This window comes from Polypterus senegalus, chromosome 5, assembly GCF_016835505.1.
Source record: "Polypterus senegalus isolate Bchr_013 chromosome 5, ASM1683550v1, whole genome shotgun sequence".
Classification (NCBI taxonomy): Eukaryota; Metazoa; Chordata; class Cladistia; order Polypteriformes; family Polypteridae; genus Polypterus; species Polypterus senegalus.
Genome location: NC_053158.1, coordinates 39,771,388 through 39,793,877, shown reverse-complemented (window position 1 = coordinate 39,793,877; position 22,490 = coordinate 39,771,388). Strand labels below are relative to the sequence as shown.

The window sequence follows — 22,490 nt, the reverse complement described above, 5'->3', positions numbered from 1 at the left end:
TTTGTGTTTGTACCGAGTATTTGGTGTGGACTAGCTCAGTGATCATATTCATATTCAGATCAGGCTAGCCATTCCTCCTAATCAGGCATTTTCTTGTGTCCATGTTATTCCCCAATTGATAATGCAATCCTACGCAGGTTTAGCAGGTATAGAAGATGGGTGAATGGATGGATAGAAAGATCATTTATAGTAGCCTTGCAAGCGCAGATTGCAATGTCTCTGTAAATGTAAAATACTTTGAATAGTTGTTTGGTGCCTACACACAAACAACATTCAAAGGTTTCCTTACAGCAAACTGAAATCCTATTGATGTGTCCTTCTTATCCTCTGGAACAAATTCCAAATGTACAACATGCAGCAGGAGGTTCGTGAGTATCTGGACCACTACTCTGGGCATCTCTTCTAAAACAACTTCAGAGTAGTAAGATTACTCTTGAATTAGATGTTTAGTACATTTTTTAACTTTCTTTCAATTTTGCAACCAAAGTGTAATATATCTTTGTCCATTGAACTCTTTCCTGTTATCCGACTGGCACTGTATCTGACCCTAGCCCCTGTATCATGCAGAGCAACAATAATTTTTGACTAGAGATGGAATCGGAAACCGGATCATATAAAATACCTGGTCCTACCAGTTTCGCCCTTGGCTAGATTTAGCAATACAGCCCAGGATGTGAGACAAAAATCATTGCAAGAATATCAAAATCCAAAAATAGTGACTGGAGTCAAAGTCAAAACAGTAGACCTGAATTTAAGTCAAGGGGCAGAAAAGAGTTTAAAACCAAAGATTCATTTACCGGTAAATGCTCAGAGAAAACAGTATGCATTAAGTAGTATCCACAAACTTGGACACAGAACACTCAGTGCTGCGAACATACTGTAAGAGCGGTTGTGCTAGTAATGTCGTTTAGCGAGACTTCCAGGAGATATCGCCCAGCAATCTGTGAACGTTCCCCTAACTGTGGGAACTCAAAATCACACCACAGGAAAGTATATGTGCTTTTAAACACCATTATAACACCAGTATAACTGTGTCAGATCCAAAAGCAAATGTGACAACCATATTCCTCGGCCTCTAAAACTCCCAAAGCAAAGTTTTAATTATTTTGTGAGACTATGCGGAAACAGCACGAATGATTCATTTACACAAGATTATGACAGCTCTTCACTTTGTGAGCAGAAAGCTTCTTTTGGCTAAACCAGACTAGACTACGTGGGACATCAAACCATCAGGCTTGGCATCACCGTGGTTTTGTTCAGTTTAATCAGAAATGATTTTGATAGCACTGTCAGGAGTAGGGTAGATAACATATTTCTGAGGATCACTGAGATACAGAAGACCCCCAACTGTGATGACTCACATTGCTATTGGGGAGATCAGCATTCATAGTTTTAAAGTATAATTTTAACCCATCATTTATCTACCAAATTATATGTATTAATCTAGTTACAGGGGAATGGTTTTACATTGGTATGTTTTGTAAAGACACTAAAAAAAACATCCATTTAATATCAATTAAATAATTCAATCAGGATTCTGTAGCCACATTGACCAAGCAAAGTTAAAAACAATAATTCCATTGTGTTATTAATAAATGCTTTGCATTTTCTTAATAACTGTAAAGTCACTATGTACCCTATACCTTATATTTCACAGATTTTTCAGCACTTAATAAAAGCAGGGACTCTGCCTGTGACAATTACAATTAAGCATTGTCCCCAATAGTAGCTACAAGTTGCAATCATTTGGCTATTTTTCATTCAATTTTAATGTTTGAGTTTTAATGGAGAGGCATGATGGTACAATGGTTAGCACTGCCTCCTCACATATCCAGAGTCCTGCTTTCAAATGACACATTTTCCCTATTTTTCTATGCTTGAGTTAAAGTCCAGATCTTAGTTCAATTACGAATTTATGGCTGGACTCAATAAGGGCTGTTGACTCACGATCTCGATGCAGGTTGACAGGGCTTGACTAGTTTTGCAAAAAAGAAGAAATAGGAAGAAATGGCAGGGTCCAGATATGCAAAGCTGACAAGGCCGAGACCTGTGCACAAAGACTCAAGGCTGTCATGGCTGCCAGAAGTAAATACTAACTTCATCCAGCCATCCATTATCCAACCCGCTATATCCTAACTACAGGGTCACGGGGGTCTGCTGCAGCCAATCCCAGCCAACACAGGGCGCAAGGCAGGAAACAAACCCTGGGCAGGGCACCAGCCCACTGCAGGGCTTTTTTTTGTGTTTTATATTTTTAATTAATTTAGCCCACTTTTTGGAGATCAGTTTTAATAGTGAAAATGTGAAATCGTCCAGGATGCGGAATACTTTTATAGGCACTGGATTAGTTTTATCATTCCCCATAATATCAAAAAAGATAAACGCGTTTTTGCTCATTGATGGCGGTAAATAGCAGTGTGACTAATTAAAATTAAAAAGTAAACCTTGTGAAATGTTACCTCTTTCATGAGTGTACTTTAGCATATTCTGACAAATAACGCATCTAATTCCAAATCTGGCTTAAACAAGAAACAATAGGGAAGAAAGTAAAGAAAGCTGCTAATTTTCCTTAACAGACCCACCCAAAAAGGACGGGGAGGGGGCCTAGTAAGGATGGGGGGCTACTGCAGTGTAGAGGAAAAGCCAAGATGTTTACTTTTAGCACTCATCACACTTTACCATGTTTGTCCTTCTTATCTCCAAGGGCATCCACTGTTCCATCTGGATGAAGACGGACAAACCTTCCTGTTAGTCTGCAGTGAAACTGAATGACATTGCCTTTCTGAAACTTCCATCTTTCAGCAGCCCACTAATTAGGGTATCCAGGAAAAAATAAACGTAAAAGATTTTGTTAACATCAGCAATCCTGAATCAGGTCAGATTTGTATGAATCTCTATGAATTAAAATATTTTATTAACAAAATGCAACTTACAATTTCCTTTGCTTTCATCTCCGTTTCTTGTTCTGCACAAATGAAAAGACAAAAAGTCAATCATCACTAAGACACAATATGAAATACACCCAAGTTTAATTACAGTGTAAGAGTGTAATATTTATGAGTGTGTACTGTAAATTAGAGAGGACAGCTATGGTCGCACAGTGAACCAGAATACAGCAACCATAAATGTAACATTCTCAAACACACTTAATTTAATTCCGAGTCATGGAGCAGAGGTTATTTCTGCAACATCAGGCACAGGCCAGAAACCAGTACCTGGGTGAAAAGGCCAGGCAGAATTCACACAGGTAGCAAAAAGATTGATGCCCAAGATAGCCATTGTGCACTCAACATAATAACCACTTTATATATATTCATTAAGCTACTGAAAAAAAAAGAAATATTTAAGAAATTTAAATGGTTTAATGTGGCTGTGTTTATTTAATTTGTTCCTACCAGTCCTTGACCAGTACAATTTACTATCCAAGAATGGATTCAAATTAAATTTGTTTTAATTAATTAATATTTAGTAAAAAATATCCAAAACAGAAAATGTTAATGCACCACCAAAATAATTCTGAATACAACCAAATTTTAAATTGTATGCTTTATCTTTTCTAAAGGAAAATACTAACTTTCTTACTTTCTTTCTTACTTCTTAAATGTAAATATAAATAAAAAAAAAGTTTCTGAAACACACAATAATAATAATGCTGAATTATTAAAACAAACCCATCAAAACATCTGTTCATTTTCTGAATTGAAAAACCCATTCTTAAAAAATAGAAAAACAGCGCACATTGTTGGCAGGTTCTTAGGTTTCAGTGAGTTGTCATGAATCTGAGATTGAACTTTGACATTTGAGCTCACAATCCCAGCACTCAGCAGAGACTCTAGTGGTCTCGTTAGCTGAGCAGAATGACACTGGTCGGCTAAGTGGCTAAGCTTCCTGTTATCTTTGTGACAGAGCACATTGAACTCGGCGAGGAGTGTATTTCAGACATACTGTATAGATTTGGATTGTTTCATTATTTTTTTATGAAGTTCTTTATCATGTAAACCTAAATTATTATGTGTACTCCACTGGACTCTAAAGTGGTTTGATATGAGGAAGAATGGGTCTGTTGACATGAGCTGGGCCCTGCCTTGAACCGAATGTTGTTGGGATGATCACAGTCAACTGCATTGAAATGCTAAATGGACCTTTTGCCCAGTGTTGCTAGGACAGGATCTGGTCCTCTACAAATCTTAATTGGATTAAGTTGGTTTTTAATTTCTGAATATCACATTTTGAATGAGTGCAGACATGTGTGTGAATGGGTTCTGCATTGGACTAGACCTTCCTTTGAGCCCAATGCTGCTGGGATAATCACACACAACTACATTGGAAGGCTACTCGGCACTGGTCACCACCTTTTGCCCACTGCTGTTGGGGCAGGATCTGGTCCTCCACAACTCTTAGTTGGATTAAGTTGTTTTTTTCTGAATGTTATGTTTTGAATGAATGCAGCCATACATGTGAATGGGCTCTGTGTTGGACTAGTCCCACCTTTGAGTCCAATGCTGCTGGGATAATCATTGAAAACTGCATAGGAGAGGCTGAAGGGACTTGTTGATGGATGAATGGGTTTGAAGAGAAATTCATATATGCATTACATTTTTGTGGAAATATCAAAACCTGAATAGAAGAAATGTGCCTAAACAAAACAAAGGAACACTTTTTGAATCATTCCTGAATAAACTTAAGAACCGTTAAATGACTTAAAATTTTAAACTTTCAAAGTTTTCTTGATAATTTGCCATATAAATATGGTTAAACGTTCAAGCATTGGGAGTGTCTGAGGGTTCTGTTAATGGCAAAACATAGATGTTGTTGCACAATCTCTAGGCTCTTTACCACTAACATACCTAGTATGGACAAATTCCTTGGCAATGCAGCTGCCAACCACAAGTCGCACCTCCTTCAGTCCCAACCAGATATAAACCACCTGCTAACGTGGAGTTGCTGTTCATTGTTGGGCTGGTTTCTAAGGAGGTTTGATATTTTATGCCTTTTGTTTGAATTTGAGGATTCTGCTGACTGGCACAGATCACATCCAATGGGACCCTAAGCCTTCATCTGAGGCTATGTCCACACTACTACATTTTCATTTACTAAAAATATTTTTAAGCAAAAACAATCTTTCTCCCCAACAGTGTAACAGTGCCTCTCCCACTTGGACAGAGGTAGTGGTGCTGTAAGAATTATGTTTGTGGACTTCTCTAGCGCCTTCAACACCATCCAACCTCTGCTCCTTAGGGACAAGCTGACAGAGATGGGAGTACATTCACACCTGGTGGCATGGATTGTGGACTATCTTACAGACAGACCTCAGTATGTGCATCTTGGGAACTGCATGTCTGACATTGTGGTCAGCAACACAGGAGCGCCGCAGAGGACTGTACTTTCTCCGGTCCTGTTCAGCCAATATACATCAGACTTCCAATACGACTCGGAGTCCTGCCACGTGCAAATGTTCGCTGACGACACTGCTATCATGGACTGCATCAGGAGTGGGCAGGAGGAGGAGTATAGGAACCTAATCATGGACTTTGTTAAATGGTGCAACTCATACCACTTATACCTGAACACCAGTAAGACCAAGGAACTGGGGAGACAGCATAAAGAAGAAGGACGCCTCACGCCTGGACAAACTGGTGAGGAAGGCAGGCTCTATTGTAGGAATGAAGCTGGACAGTTTGACATCGGTGGCAGAGCGACAGGCGCTGAGCAGGCTCCTGTCAGTCATGGAGAATCCATTGCATCCACTGAACAGTATCATCTCCAGACAGAGGAGCAGCTTCAGCGACAGACTGCTGTCACCGTCCTGCTCCACAGACAGACTGAGGAGATCACTCCTCCCCCACACTATGCGACTCTTCAATTTCAACCAGGGGGGGTAAACGTTAACATTATTCAAATTATTGTCTGTTTTTACCTGCATTTTTATTTCTCTTTAAATTAATATTGTTTTTATGTATCAGTATGCTGCTGCTGGATTATGCAAATTTCCCCTTGGGATTGATAAAGCTATCTATCTATCTGTCCCAATCTATCTATTCACATCGCTTCTGAAAGTATATCTTCATACTCGCTAAAATGACTGAAAACGCATATGACATAGACATTTTGTCTACACTGGGCACACATTCAGCAGTGCAAGAAATCCATGAAGGGATGGTAACAACATCGACCATGGGATTTATCACAAAACTAGAGTGACCAGTAAATTATTTGCCTTTTTGCACATGTATGCTGCATTCAAACTGTACAAAATGTAATTTGGATGCATAGGGGAAAGGAATATAAGCAACTTGGAAAGCAACTCCTCGATGTTGGCTATGCTGGAATATGTTTTTCTTTCAGGAAGGGTGACCAACAAAAAATGAATGGCATCCAATCAGGAAAGGTCTATGTAATAAGTATGAACAAATCAGAGCGTGATTAGAGTCTGAGTCTGATTAGACTTTTTGGGGAATAATACTGGAGCATTGTGGATGAAAGGTAAAGATGGAGACTAATGTCTGCATTTTTAAAAGAAAATGTAAGAAGTGGGGTTGGGGCTTTGCTTAAAATATAAATATAAATAATAAATAAATCACTATTTTCACAATAACTTTTTTGTCTTAAATTATTTTCCACCTACGTTCAGAAAATGAGAATCCATCTGTCACATACAGCTCTCTTACTATTTTACTGTCATCCTCTCCTTGATCCAGCCACCTGAATTTGCAAAATAAAAAATTCATTTAAAATCGATGGTATTTTTAATACTCATAAATACAAAATAATAAGAAGGCAAATATTTCTAATATGTTTGAAAGACCTAAGTGTGAAGTATGGTATCATCAAAAAAAAGTAAATGTATAAAAATAAAACCCAACCTGTTACATGAAAATGTGTACTCAATGTCCTTTAAGGTGTCGATGACCACAACTTTTTCCAGAAACCAGCCGTTGCCTAAAATAATTAAAGATAAAAAATGACCAGTTTATGGAATGAAATGTTTTCTCTTATGTCGCAGAGGTTTTTGCATTCTAAAATATTACCTGCTCCAAGTCCATCATGTCCTATTACAACCTTTTCCAGATACCCAAGATGAACAGCTTCCAGTGGAAAAATGTCAGTCTAGCAAACAAAAGCAAAGTCAGTAATAAAGGTCAGTTTCTCACTGCTCACTCACATAAACATATACACATATGTATATTTATAATAGCAAGTTTGTTTTGTTCCAGTCATAAATTTTCCATTCATGAGATTTGAAACACTAAACTCATACTGAGCTGTCCTCATGCAGATAAAATAAACAAAACAAAAAAAAATAACTGTATGGCTGGCTAAGCTAAAAGGACACCCCTTAAAAGCAGGAGCTCCAGGAATGCTCCTTTAGGCCAGAAGCCACGATTGCTCCTGTTTGGGGTTAGATGGTGACAGCACTGCAGCTCATTTATAACAGTTTTACTCTGAAACTCTCTTCCACTTTCTCCTGCCTAGGAGATGAATGGCTGTCCACTTGGGATGCCAGTGTAACAGGATTGGGTTGCACCTGCTACAGTCTGACCCCCTACTGGTCTGGAACTAAAAGCCTTTCTTCTATTTCTGCTCCACATGAGGTCATCAGTTCGTATTTGCAGTTACTTAAAGCCAGAACTTATGTTGGCATTCACAAATGCCAGTCTATTGGAGGGGGGCATTTAAACTCACTCATACCAATCAACAAGTGGCATTTAATACTGTGAGAGGAAACTGGAGAAAAGAGGAACCGCCTAACAAATGGAAACACAGCTACTAGGACAACACCATATGATGTACCGTGCAGAATCAGACTTATATTTGTAGCAGCAAGCATGGCGCAAGGGCCAACCCTGAAGAGGGACACAATATCAGCTTGGCATGATATCTGCAGATGATGGACTGAAATTAAAGTTCTAAACAGACATTTGTTTATTTTTTGTTTTGTTTGTGTTCTTTACTTCACCTTATACAATTTCTTGTATTAGGAATTTATTAGTTTTAGCAAACCCCTTGGGGTCAGAGTGCAGGGTCAGCCATTGTACAGCACCCCTGAAGTGAGTACAGGTTATGGGCCTTGAACAAGGGCCCAGAAGAGTGGGATCCCTTTTGTCAGTAACAGGGATTCAAACCGGCAACCTTCCAGATACCAGCACAGATTCTTCAAAACCTGTGAGACATGAACAGTACTCATACAAACAAAAAGACAAATCTAAATCATGTATACAGAACATGTTATGATTGCACTCTTTTGTAACTTTTTTTGTATAAAGTTTAATTTTTCTCAATGTTATTCTGGACATTTTTGAATTTGTTAAATTATGTTACAAATGTTTGGAATATTGTTCTGAAAATATTTTAACATTTATTCTGTAAATCATCCTCCGCCATTTTATTTTTGTTATGCACACCACTATTTAGTGTTTGTTTTGCTGAGACACATTGTGCCGTTGCTGGGGGTGTGGTCTTTGGGAGTCACATTGGGTGCCAATACTGACATGATGATTTATAAACTAACCGTGTGTGCCAATCGTTGACCTAATATTGACCACAACGAACCAGCATTCTAAACATTTCAGATTTTGAGAATGGCTAGGATCTAAACGTCTGTGTATGACTAGGACTGGGATTTTGGTTTTAATGAAAGATATGACTGAGTTTTCTGGTTTTCAACTTTTGAACATCCTTGGCTGTTTCTTCTTCTGACTTGTTATTAATTTGCTCGCGTGGCAGTACAATATATACTGTGCATTGTAAGTGGGTGCCTAGTGGTATGGTGAATCCAAATGTTTGCAATATTGGATGGAACATCAATGATGCCTATACCCAGACAGGAGACCAATATGGTGGAGGGTGGCTGGGGGGCACAGTGAAATTTCATTGACAGCTGGCAGCACCTAATAGTCGTTTCCATTGTTCAGGCACTTACAGGTTGTCTTCATCTTTTATAATTAGGCCACCAGGATGATAGGAATACCTGGGGATCTCCAATTGAATGTTTTATGAATTGGGGCCAAAAATGGCTTGTGGAACAATGCAGTACCTCCAGATGCATTCACAGACCTCTGCTTAAAGGGGTCTCAACATATTTTTTGAGGAATTTAGCCAAAGGTACAGTGGCAAGAGCCTGGTCTACAGCATTAGTAAACTACAGTATATTGTCAGTGAAAAGAAAGGAGGCAGGTCTTTACATGGGAAAGTGAACCAACAACTTCACAGATAAAAATGTAAAATCACAGACTTGACGAAGGTAAACTCTAGAAGTCTTTAGAATATACAAACTTCACATAGGCCACAACTAGGCATAGCGTTAAAAACTGGTTTGCCTGGAGAAGAAAAACTTTGGCGTGCTAGGCCTCACAGGACACACGCTTCTAGAAATGCATGTTATAAGTTACCAAATTACATGATTCACAGGAGAATTTAAAAGTTTTAAAAAATGTTCCCTTCACCATAAGATTAATTACTGTAGTGCTCAGGAAATGCACTGACTTTGCAAAATCTTCTTGTTTCTGCACTCAGTTGGTTATGTCACACCAAAGGTTTCTTTTGTTAGTGTGTTTGAATTCCAACTGCCTGCCTGCCCGATGGCCGCTCTTTTGCCATTGAGCGCCTGAACTGAACCGGATTAGGTTGCAGTATTACTGCTGTGTTCCTGAAGTTTCTTCTACCATTCTCATCCCTCTACGAAGTTCAAAAGAAGTCCAGTTTGCGTTCTTGCAGAGAATGTAAAAAGGCCAAGCTGTGAAGGTTTTAGTTATAGCTGACCAGGAGATTATTGTAAACCAGGAAACATGTAAAGGTCAAAACGAGAAGGACGGTGTATGTGACAAAAAAAAAAAAAGCGTTAATCAGAAATCAATGTCAATGCAAATGTGCTAGAAGTTGAAAACCTAAAGAACTGTCACTAAATAAACGCCTCACTTTTGTAAAGTAATATTCACAATCCCAGAACGACATGTGGCACTGTGGCATACAGTGTCATGCAAGTGACATCACAGACACGACTTCAAGAAACCGCACCTCCTAGTAAAGGAGCATAGTGGCATGGCAGCTAAGCCACAAAATGAATTAAACAAAATGGACATGCAGTAAACACAAAATATAATGTGAACAATAAGCAAGGTTATTCTGCAGAATACAAAATGAAGAAGAATGAATAACTGATTGAATTCCCTGGGGTTTAAAGTACCAGTGAATCATCACTGAAAATCAAGAAATATTTTTAAAACTAGGGGGTCCACATCAGTGACAAGCTAGACAGGTCTTAAAAAGTTCTTTTGTGTTACAAAAAAAGAGCAGACTATTTTTTTTCTTAGTAGACTGCACTCTTTAATGTGGCCATTGACATCCTTTACATGTTTTATGACTCGTCATAGCCTGTGCATTTTTCTACGGTATGCTGTGTTGGGTTGGTAATATTATTTCAAGAGAAGCCCACCATATCAACAAGCCAAGCTAAGAAGGAAGGCTCAGTTTATGGGATATACTCTGGAATCGCTGGAGGTAGGAGTGGAGGACAGAATGAAGACAAGAGTGACAGACATGATGAACAATGCTGCACATCCTCTCTGTGACACACTAACACTCAGGATACTTTTAGCCAATGAATTATTCAGCAGAAGTGTGTCATAAAAAGCTAATGGGGATCCTTCATACCTTCATCAATACACATTTATAAAGACTCATCATGACTGTGACTGCTGTTTTTATCTTTAGCCAAATAGTACTTTTATTTCTTTTTAATAATTATTATGTGTATTCCATCCATCTATTTTCTAACCCGCTGAATCCGAAAACAGGGTCACGGGGGTCTGCCGGAGTCAATCCCAGCCAACACAGGGCACAAGGCAGGAACCAGTCCTGGGCAGGATGCCAACCCACCGCAGGACACACACAAACACACCCACACACCAAGCACACACTAGGGCCAATTTAGAATCGCCAATCCACCTAACCTGCATGTCTTTGGATTGTGGGAGGAAACCGGAGCACCCGGAGGAAACCCACGCAGACGCAGGGAGAACATGCAAACTCCATGCAGGAAGGACCCGGGAAGTGAAACCGGGTCTCCTAACTGCAAGGCAGCAGCGCTACCACTGCGCCACCATGCCGCCCATTATGTGTATTTGTTTTTTTTAATATTCCTTTATTTGCTCTAAAGAGTACTGATGGAGAAGTATAGAGAAGTCCAGAAGGTCTTGCATTGTGTCTTTGTGGACCTGGAGAAAGCATATGACAGGGTGCCTCGAGAGGAGTTGAGGTATTGTATGAAGAAGTTGGGACTGGCAGAGAAGTACGTAAGAGTTGTACAGGATATGTACGAGGGAAGTGTGACAGTGGAGGTGGGATTACATCAGGGATCAGCTCTGAGCTCTTTCTTATTTGCAAAGGTGATGGACAGGTTGATAGAGGAGATTAGACAAGAGTCTCTATGGACTATGATGTTTGCTGATGACATTGTGATCTGTAGCGAGAGTAGGCAGCAGGTTGAGGAGACCCTGGAGAGGTGAAGATATGCTCTAGAGAGGAGAGGAATGAAGGTCAGTAGGAACAAGACAGAATACATGTGTGTAAATGAGAGGGAGGTCAGTGGAATGGTGAGGATGCAGGGAGTAGAGTTGGCGAAGGTGGCAGAGTTTAAATACTTGGAATCAACAGTACAGAGTAATGGGTATTGTGGAAGAGAGGTGAAAAAGAGAGTGCAGGTAGGGTGAAATGGATGGAGAAGAGTGTCAGGAGTGATTTGTGACAGGCGGATATCAGAAAGAGTGAAAGGGAAGGTCTACAGGACGGTAGTGAGACCAGCTATGTTATATGGGTTGGAGACGGTGGCACTGACCAAAAAACAGGAGACAGAGCTGGAGGTGGCAGAGTTCAAGATGCTAATATTTGCACTGGGTGTGACAAGGATGGACAGGATTAGACATGAGTACATTAGAGGGTCAACTCAAGTTGTACAGTTGAGAGACAAAGTCAGAGAGGCGAGATTGCATTGGTTTAGACATCTGCAGAGGAGAGATGCCGAGTATATTGGGAGAAGGATGCTAGGGATATGACTGCCAGGCAAGAGAAAAAGAGGGAGGCCTAAGAGAAGATTTATGGATGTGGTGAGAGAGGACATGCAGGTGATGGGTGTGACAGAGCAAGATGCAGAGGACAGAAAGATATGGAGGAAGATGATCCGCTGTGACGACCCCTAACAGGAGCAGCTGAAAGAAGAAGAAGATGATAATATTCATTTTAGTTTCTGTGAAAAAAAAACAAGTTTCTCCCTGGAGACAAGTTCTATCTATCTATCTAAACACAACAATTTGATATCCTTTTAGCATCACAAAACTCTTAACATGTCAGGTCATTTTCTAACCGGCTTTATCTAGATCAGGACTGAGTAGCTAGCATAGGGTACAAGGCAGGAACAAACCCTGGACACCACAGGATGAACACACATGCAAGCACCAAAACACACACTAGGGCCATTTTAGTGTCACCAATTCACCTAACCTGGCGTGTCTTTGGACTGTGGAAGGAAACTGGAGCACCTGGTGTAAACCCACGCACACACGGAGAAAACATGCAAACTCCATGCATAGAGGGACCAAGTTCATAATATTTCTATGACTTATATATTATAGTTTGTTACATAAGGGAGTGGCCACCCTAACCAGCACACAGAGGACCCAAATGGTGTCTGGGCCATAGACAGCCAGGAAATGGGCCACAAGATGTCCTGGTTGACTACCCACTGGAGATGGGAACTTTGAATACCATTCCAGTAATTCTGAGCCACCAGCAGAGGGACGTCTAATTTATAGTCTTCCAGTCATTAAAATGGACACATAATCTGGGACTTAACTGGCCATTTAAGTGGGCACTAGTACCACTAGAGGGAGTTTTGGCAATATATTCCCAAAGATTCCTTATGCTTATACTGAATTCATTAGTAAATAGGCAAGTCAGCTTTGACGTGGTCTCAGATGAAACACTCTTCCAGTTAGACCCTCATAGAATTTGGTGTTAGGAGGGAGGAAGAGTTTGGCAAGAACATGATTGGCCAAAGGGTGATGGAAGGATCAGGATAAAGACAGAGATGGAGCTGTTTAATTAAATCTGAAGATATTGTTTTGTTTCTTTGCAATATTTGAATTTTTTTATCCTTTATTCTTATTATTAGAAACATCCTTATTCTGTCCCCGAACGCTATGTTAGTAAAGACCCAGTCCATACGAAGTGTGTGTTGCCCCGCTGCTTGTAGTGAACGTGGACAGATAGCTTTACTCACCAAGAAACTCAAGGCTAAGAATCTGTATACGTTAATGTAGGTTTCTGACAAGAAGTCATACAAAATATTAGGATGTGAAAATTGACAACTTGAAGGTAAAAAGACGATAATTTCTTTAACCTAAAATACAGTTATGCGGAAGGTGAAGCTAAGACTAAAGCAGTGCCAGTAGCAAAGAGGAAGCTAGGGACATACCAATATGTATCAAAATAAAAAAATGGGAGTTCAGGAATGTACCAGAAAAGGCTAATAGCAATATTAACACAGGCTGCTGTAGCAGCACAATCCTCTTCAGTTATTTTAGTCTCTTTGGGCTTTTTATTTTGGATTCAGGGTGACCCAAGGGCACAAGTGCTGGTCACAATGTACACTTACAGTATATGCAAACATACACGTACTTAGTATACAGACACCCTATATACTGATTAGTAAAGGTATTGCATTCCATTGTCTACCACTGGGGAAGGGGTCAGGGCTGAATTCTGGTTAAACCATAAGTCATTAATACTGTACCTGTCCTTTTCTAAATTTTATGGGTTTCTGAGAGTTGAGCAGTTGTCTTGAGCCCGTATCTCCTTTTTCACCGTAGACAGTTACATAAACATTTGCTTCTGTTCCTGCATTCCACAGGTCTCCTGTGACAACATGGACCTTGTAGACAGAAACTTAAAGAAAACAAAACAGACATTTAAAACAACAAGCTGGTCTCAGATGATATACTGCATTACTTGCAGAAACTGATAAGACTGGAAAGCGATAGCGGCTGCAACTGAGGGAAGATCTGGTGGCAAATATCATCTTTGCTTTGTATTTTCACACTCGCTCCCCATGTTTTATTTTTTCGTTCATGCCATTTGTTTGATAATTGATTTCCTTTTTATTGTTTTTTTAGCATCATCTGTTAGATTCTCCTGATTGTGTGTTGCGAAATTAGGAAGTTTTAGTTTAGCAGTATTCCAGAAATGCTAAAAGATTCATATTAGTGTGGAGGGTGAATGACTGGGGGCTGATAAGAACTCACCAGCATTTGTGATGATGATGTGTAGTGATAACATTGGTGTGGCACACAGGATTTAATGAGGGGTTTCATCAAAAGGTAGTCATTTTGGTGCACTTTTTACAAACCTGGATAGGCTGGAAATCCTTTATGGAAAATAGGAACTTCTCTACAGATTTCACCATCACTCTCATCTCTGGAAAGCCAGCGGTTTACTGGAAGATAAAATATTTCTTCTGTTGAAAGGTCCTGCAGTCTGATCTGAAAAAACAAGAGCAGACCATGCCTCTGCATGAAAAAGACATGAAAACCAGCAAGAGCTGAAAGCTGCCGGCATCCACACAGATCTCCGAGGTGGCTTAGCAACAGAAAAACTAAATACCAGACAAGTATGTTACAAAATGATGTCTTTTAATAGAAACCTGGCCTAATATAATATACTGACACCTGCTTGACAAAGTTCATGGCCACACTATCAAAGCAGAAGAGAATGGAGCCAACACCTGACAGGAGGGCAGTACATTGGAAGTCCCACCTACACCAACCTTCTGCTCAGCCAATTTAGAATCAATTTTTAATTCAATACGCAAGCTTCATATAGGCAATGACCAGGTGGGATGCGGGATTTGTGAGGCAATAGCATTAACCATTGTGCCAGCGCCATCTCTTTTTAAGTGCTCATGTCACTCCTCTTAAGTAAGGTTTTCAAACGTCTTACACATAAAATGTCTCTTTGAAGAATACTCACTCCTTAATGAACTCTTTAAAAAAGACTTTTCTGACATGGAGAATGCCTAATTTGGTTGTGCGTGCTTGAATCTTGGGTTTGGATATTACAATTTTATCAAGCCAAGTTTGGGTTTTTTTTATACTGGCAATTAATTACAGACATATTTTACTTTTTCAGCACATTAGTAGACTGAGGACAGCATTATGGTGTTGTGTGCCGTGGTGCTCCAGGAGACTGCGTTCAAATCTTAGCCTGACCACACATTACCTGGTAACCCATAAGTTTAGGTAATATAAATATGTATCTGTTACTCACTATTACATAGCAAGATCTCAACAAATTCTTCTTTTAATCATAATAATACTTACAAATCATCACTGAAGTGGTTATTCACGTCTGTTCAGATTGGCATATTAGCAGCCTTTGATTTGCTGATACAATTACTTGTAAATATGAAGGATTCACATGTCTGATACTGACGTATGCAATATCAAGAGAAATGTGCTTCACTTAAGTAACCTCTAACCATTTCAAAGTGAAGTTATTTTAGTAGGACGCGTTACAGATATAATCACTTTACCGATACTTTATTAGTATCATTAAGACCAAAAGAAGCCTTTGCTATGGTCTTTTGCATTTTGTGCCCCTGGGAACTCAAGTTGTCCACATGTGTTACAAAGATCTGCAGGTTAGAGGGGCTGGTGCCAGTCTGAGCAAGTGAATGTATTCTGCAGTGGTTTGCCACCCCTCCCAGGAGTTGTTCCTGCTTACTATGTAGTGCTGCAAAGACAGGCTGCAGTCACTGTGATCCTGAAGCGTACAAAGAAATCGGACCTGAAAATAGAGCAGATGGATTAAATTTGCACTAGGAATTCTGCATGTGTGAACACCATGAGAGAGTTCAGTCAAGGAAGATCATTACTTGTGCTTTTCTACTGTTGCCTCCATATCTACTCTATGGGTTCAGAATGCTACAACTGGACTTTGGGTTTTCCTATAACCAACATATGAGACTGGCAGCATGACTTTGTCAACACTGATCCTCAACACAAGCATCAAACAGGGCAGTGTGCTAAGCTCCCTGTTATACTCGTTGTTCACCTGTGACTGTGTAGCTAAAACACCACTTCAGTTCCATCAATGGACTAATCACCAACAATGATGAAACAAGATGCCGAGAAGAGTTTTGTTATTCTTATACAATGGTGACAGGACATCAGTTTCTTCTAAGATGTCAGCAAAGCTGTATCTCTAGTCATTGACTTAATGATGTGGGGGACTGACCACACTCTCTTCTACAGGAGAGTGTAGAGAGACTTAGGAACTTTAAATTTCTTGCAGTAACCATCATTGATAACTCAAGTAAGCCCATCTTAGATGCTCAATGAAACCACAGATGAGTCGAACTATGCTTACCAACCTTTGAAGACACACAGTGGAGTCCATTCTTACTGGCAGCATTACATCCTGGTACATTAACTGCAGAGCTCAGAACTGCAAAGCACTATAATGGGTGGTGTAGTTGGCTCAGAGCATCACTGGTATACCACTGCCCTTTTGTCAAGAATATATAAAACATATGTAGGCTTAGAAAGCCAGACAGTATTTTTAAAGACCTCAGCCATCCTACACAGTCACCTTTCTCCTTTCTGTTAAAAGGCACAAGACCTTTCACATTCCAGGACAGTGCTACTCCACTAGTCATAAAGCTGCTCAGCAGTCACTTGTACAGCTAACTGCATAACAATTTCTTGTCTTGTACAGTATATTGTCTGATGTTGCATTTATTGTACTGTATGTTGTCAAGTTTATTTCTTCTTTAGGAGTTTTACTACCATGGCTAGCCTGTGGGAGACATGCAAGCAGGAATTTCAATTTACTCTGCATGCGTAATACTAATAACATTAATTCTAATAAGATGAATGTAATAATAAATTTGAGCTTAAACTCAAACCCTCTCTACATTGAGCATCAGCATGCTTTCTTACATACTGTATGTTCTTGATACATTCTTAAACCATTTTTAATTTCAAAATAGCTGTTTTCAATGGTAATAATCATCCCAAAACACTTTATTAGTGCTGGTCTAAACTACAACGGTTTACATACTTTTTTCTTGAAGTTGGAACACTAGCATCCCAGAGGTACTGAGAAAGCCAATGAGCATCTGCGCCAGGAACTCTGTGATTAATAGTCTCCACAAGGCCAGGGGTCTATAAAGTGTCAGTTCTGGAGGGGTCGTCATAGCTGCAGATTTTTGCTCCTAACCAATTATTCGATGAGAAATCATTTATTGCTTTTGAAGCACTTCTTGTCCATGCATCATTTTTATGTTTGAATTTAGTTGTCTCGCTTGTTAAGATTCCCCACCCTTAATTGCTCATTTTATCCTTAAACAGCTGAATTCACTGTTTTTAATTGCTTCTTATTAGGAACAAGGAACCAGCCATTCTCCGTCTAATGTGTTTTCATTTACATCTGTGTGAATTCATCATGAATTATCTGGTTTAGTAAAATATTTGGAAGGAAACGGAAGAGAAAAAAGTGAAGGACAGAGAATTAGTCATCTGCTTCAGGCTGCAAATCATTTGGATGATATCCTTGGAAAGGAAAAAATCCCCCCTCTAACAATGACCTGACATGGCAGAATGGAAACAATGACAAGGCATAAAATGAAATAAGATCTGTTATTGGCAAGAGTTGACTTCTTGTTAAGTAATCAAGTTGGAACAAAATCTCCAGCCAGTATGTCCCTCCAGACCATAGTGCATATTTGCAGACCACGCACTATGCTATACTGCTTATAGATTTAATTTCCACATAGAAAATATACAACAACATGGTTCAAAGAAATCATACGTTGAGCTATTAAAAAGGCACTAAAATATGCTAACAACTGCTTGCATTGACTAAATTGATTGAAGTAGTAAACCATAGGATGCAGGGGTGAAAATATGATTCCTCCAACTAATTAATCAGACATTTTGGGGCAAGCAGAAACTGTTAAAACTTCTAAAATAGTAATAGGCTTCTAGGTATCTACACATGCAAGGTGTGCTATTAGAGATTTCATTTTTTGGAATTTAGTGTCAAATTTTTGGAAAGCGCTTTTATATAATTCCATATTTCTATTACATTTATGTTAAAAATCACACTGGTGGCTCAGATTAAGCTTTTTAATAGCAAACTACGAGAGAATCATTACAAAATGCATATGAGCACACAAACAACACATTGTATTGCTTTATACTTAATAGATACAAAAATACCTTTAATTAACAAAAAAATAAATAAAAAATTGCACTCACCTCCTGACAATGCCAGCCTGGAAATTCTCCTGAATTGCTGTGCCCAATACGGATCTTGTACAGTTCGCCAATATCCCCAGCATGTATCTTTCATAGACAAAAAAAATGATAACCAGGTTCTGAAATATTCATTTCCATTAGTGTTTTACCTGAAGTGGTGGAGACTAACAATGCAATGTAGAAATATACTCAAAACGTAACTGCAGTCGTTATGGATACGTAAACTAGTGGGTGGCAAGGCTCAAGTACATTCAAACATTTAAATGTTCTCTGACTCAAGGCCCTGCTCCTGAATTCAGGGTAATGACTGACACATATCAGCTATAACTTCTAAGACAATTCACTTTGATATCCTCAAACATTTCTTCTTTTGGACCTCACATCGCTTTCTCCTGCCCACAACCAGTAGATACTGTTTTCTCTGGGAAATTGTTGTGTTAAGAGAATCCAAGTTTCTTGCTTAACAATCACCTGAATCCATCTGTGAATCCGTAGAAGATCAGATGGTATTCGAGCGCCTTATCATGAACTTTCATACTGACAATGTATGGAATCTGGTGGTGGCTGATCAGAGCCTAAAACCTGTTCTTTAATTACAGCAAGGTCTCGATACACATGTGGGACTGAGCTTCTCATCCTGCTCAGGTTCGGTAACCTTTCTCTGTTTAACTGTCTTTACTGCAGGGCTTAAATTGAAGGGGGAGTTTTGTTTACTTTATACTTGGTTCCTAATAAGTATCTGATTAAAAAACGTATTGTTGGTAATGTTTAGTTAATAAAAAATTGAGGATGTTCATTAAGTTATTTATACATAATTATTTTATCAATTTTGCTTGAAACTTCCTAAGAATTCTAAAATCCACAGACCTGGGGCCTCATGTATAAATGGTGTGTACACACAAAAATGTTGAGTATGCCCCTTTCCACGATCACTTCATGATGTATAAAACTAAACTTGGCATAAAGCCATGCACATTTTCATAGTAGCCTCAGACCATACGTACACACGTTTCTGCTTGGGTTTGCAAACGGCCAGCACCTAGCGTCAAAGCAGTCATTTCCCTTTCTTTTTTAGATTCATATCCATGACATGGGCTTTATCAAATACACTTAAATTAATTGCATATTATTTACAAATTTAAGGCACTCTATTGTAATCATCCTGTAACAATATAATGGTGCGCAGAATGGCCAAACTATTCCAAATACCACAGTTGCTTTAGTGTTGTTACTCTCAGTATACCACTGAGAGTATTTTAACCCATTGTATGTGTGTGTGATTATCATAGCTGCACAGCAGCTGATCAAAAAGCTCTACAGCACGTTGTGTCGAGAGTACAGAGGATTATCAGAATACAGCTTTCATCCCTGGAGGACATGTATAGCACACTCTGCATCAGGAAAGCCACAAGCAACTCCATGGATTCCACTCACTTATCCCACAGTCTATTTGAACTTCTCTGATCCAGCAAATGCTTCACAGCCTTTTCTGTACGGACCTTGAGGTTCAGAAATGGTTTCATCCCAAGATCTATAGATGCACTCAATCAGTCCATCAAGTGCTCCCGGTAGAACAGTTTATACTTAGAATTACAATTACTTGCACTATAACTACTGTATAATATTGCACAACCTGAGCTACTTTATGAACATTTTGTACTATATATACATTTATATTCTACTTATGCTTTCATATTATATATTTTTTAATTGGATTATTTTTTTTATTATTTTTTAGTTTATGGAGGAGTTACATATTGAATCTCATTGTACCATTCAAGGACAATAAAGGAATTCAATTCAATACATTAAAAGAGAGCGATTATTTACAGATGACGTCAACTGGCTTCTAAGTCGATTTAGATTTCCAAGAGCTAACCTCTTGGAGCTGTGTGCTGTTAGAATACCAGGATGTATACTTGATATAGTAGAGAATAATATTCCAAGTAATTCATTTTTCATGTTGATTATGGAAAATTAATAGAAACACAGTATGGAATTGCTTCTGCTTAAAATGCTGTAACTCTTCAAATAACTCAAATAAATAAATGTCAAATTAAACCATATTGTATACCTCAAAAACATCTTCATGACCGCTATTAAACAAGTTTTCTTCATAGCTATAAAGAAAGATTGGTCCAGAATTGCTTCTTTCACCGTAAAGTATGATGTAGACTGTTGAAGTTGTCCCAGCACAAGGTAATTGACTGGTCAAAACAGAAACTTTCCATTTGCCACCTGTAATAAGAAAAATAAGCAGATATACAGTATAATAGAAATGTATGTCACAATGTTTAAAGACATTTGCTGTCTATCTGATAATATAAAATTAGTAATTGTTTTTAGTTTTTCAACATTAAAAACAAATGTAACTGCAGATGTGCTCCTGTAATGAATTACAGTAAAAAATTGCAAAACTGAAAGCAATGTACAGTATAAAGAGAATACATAGCTAGAAGAGCTAGAGTACATACTGTCATGCTGTGTTAACATGAAACATTAGTAGAATACATATAGTAACTAAAGAGAGCACAGAGCTAGTGGATAGCTAATCTAATAAATTAAGATTATTCTTAAGCCTCTTGATCCAATTTAGAATCAGCAGGCTGAAACCCATCTAGGCAGCATTGTATGCAAGGCAGACACCAGCACTGGGCAGAGGCTAGTCCATCACAGGGCACATTCATATACACACACACACACACAAAGTCAGCTTTAAATATTCAATTGCCTTAACCTGCATATCTTTGGAAACCCCACACATAGAAAAACTGGGTGTGGCATTCAATCCCAGGACTCTGAATCCATGAGGCAGCAATGAGAACCTCTGTCATATTCACCATTAATTTCATAAAGCAAGAAATATTTTTACTTTACTTTTACTTTATTCTTTTGTAAGTTGCTTTGTGATAAAACTGTCTGTTAACTGAACATTGTTAATGTATACATTTCATGATCTCTGGAGGCTGCTGTGCAAGAAGTCAAAAATAAACCTTACAAGTTATTTATTATTTTCAATATAATGGACATTACACAATTTATTAGACACACATCAATGGTCATTATGCTGAAAATTAACACTCTACTGAAAATAGTGTTTTATGAATTTGTTTCTCCTTGTCCATTACATTGTTGTGAACATTGGAGCAGATCATATAAGGCAGAATTGCAGCAACCCTGGTCATGTAAGTGCATAAGAAACACACTAGTTCCTTTAAATCAGAAACCACATACTTCTAGCACGAAACATTTAGCATTAGGATAAAATCTACTGAACTAATTGCTTTTTCTTGCAAAATGAAATGGCATTTCTAATCAAAGAGGCAAGAAACAAACTTATGAACAATATATAGTTCATCATTACAGTGTAAATGAAAACATGCAGATGAGAAACATCACGGCTACTGCCAGTCTTTTTAGGCTTATCCCGCCAAATTCTCTCTTTGAACTGACTACAAGTGGTTTCACATAGCAGGAACATTTTTCAGGAACAATGGAACTTCTTAGAAATTGAGGAACATTTTAATAGCATTCCCACCACAGGAACTGGGGCCATTTGTAATTCCTGGTCATTTTTTTAGCTCCTACTCCAGGGTATGGTATGTACATATTGTTCAGCTAGGAACTATTGTTGGTGGTGCTTGGGTGATGAATTATGCTGATTGGTCGACACCCAGCACTGGCACTATCTTACAAATCTGCTAGTAGGTTTTAGCTTTGGACAGTTATGGAGCACCACACTTTGCACATCCTTCTTCATAGCCACCTCCCTGGATCCCCGCACCATGTTTTTTTTTAATCAGGTACTTATTAGGAACCAAGTATAAAGTAAACAAAACTCCCCCCTCAATTTAAGCCCTGCATTAAAGACAGTTAAACAGAGAAGCCATATCGAACCAAAAAGTTGGGGGAGGGTTCCCGTGACCTGAAGATTTTGCTGCACTTTGCGCCACATCACTCTTCATTGCTGCTTCCCTGGCGTCCTCAGACATACATCACATCAAAGCAGCAATAAGTGGAGAGGAGCACACCTCACTTCAAACAGCGTCAGTCCTTTTCTCCAGTGGGAATGCAACACACAAAAGCAGCCAAGGACCACTGTACTGTGTGTATAATTTGTATGTGACATATAAAAAATGATTTAATTGAATTTGATTTTGATTTAGTTATTTTATTTTTGAC

General features: G+C 38.8%; 1 protein-coding gene across 1 annotated transcript in view; it reads right to left on the bottom strand.

Annotated features, from left to right (window-relative positions):
- LOC120529864 (lipoxygenase homology domain-containing protein 1-like) overlaps nucleotides 1-22,490 on the bottom strand; it is a 419,576-nt gene that overhangs the window by 331,096 nt on the left and 65,990 nt on the right. The window contains exons 4-12 of the mRNA XM_039754083.1: nucleotides 20,383-20,546; nucleotides 18,309-18,395; nucleotides 14,399-14,531; nucleotides 13,787-13,938; nucleotides 7,029-7,107; nucleotides 6,864-6,939; nucleotides 6,626-6,702; nucleotides 2,934-2,965; nucleotides 2,680-2,809 (exon numbers count right to left, since the gene is read on the bottom strand). Coding sequence (XP_039610017.1) covers nucleotides 2,680-2,809; nucleotides 2,934-2,965; nucleotides 6,626-6,702; nucleotides 6,864-6,939; nucleotides 7,029-7,107; nucleotides 13,787-13,938; nucleotides 14,399-14,531; nucleotides 18,309-18,395; nucleotides 20,383-20,546 — 930 coding nt within the window. The remainder of the gene's footprint in view (nucleotides 1-2,679; nucleotides 2,810-2,933; nucleotides 2,966-6,625; nucleotides 6,703-6,863; nucleotides 6,940-7,028; nucleotides 7,108-13,786; nucleotides 13,939-14,398; nucleotides 14,532-18,308; nucleotides 18,396-20,382; nucleotides 20,547-22,490) is intronic.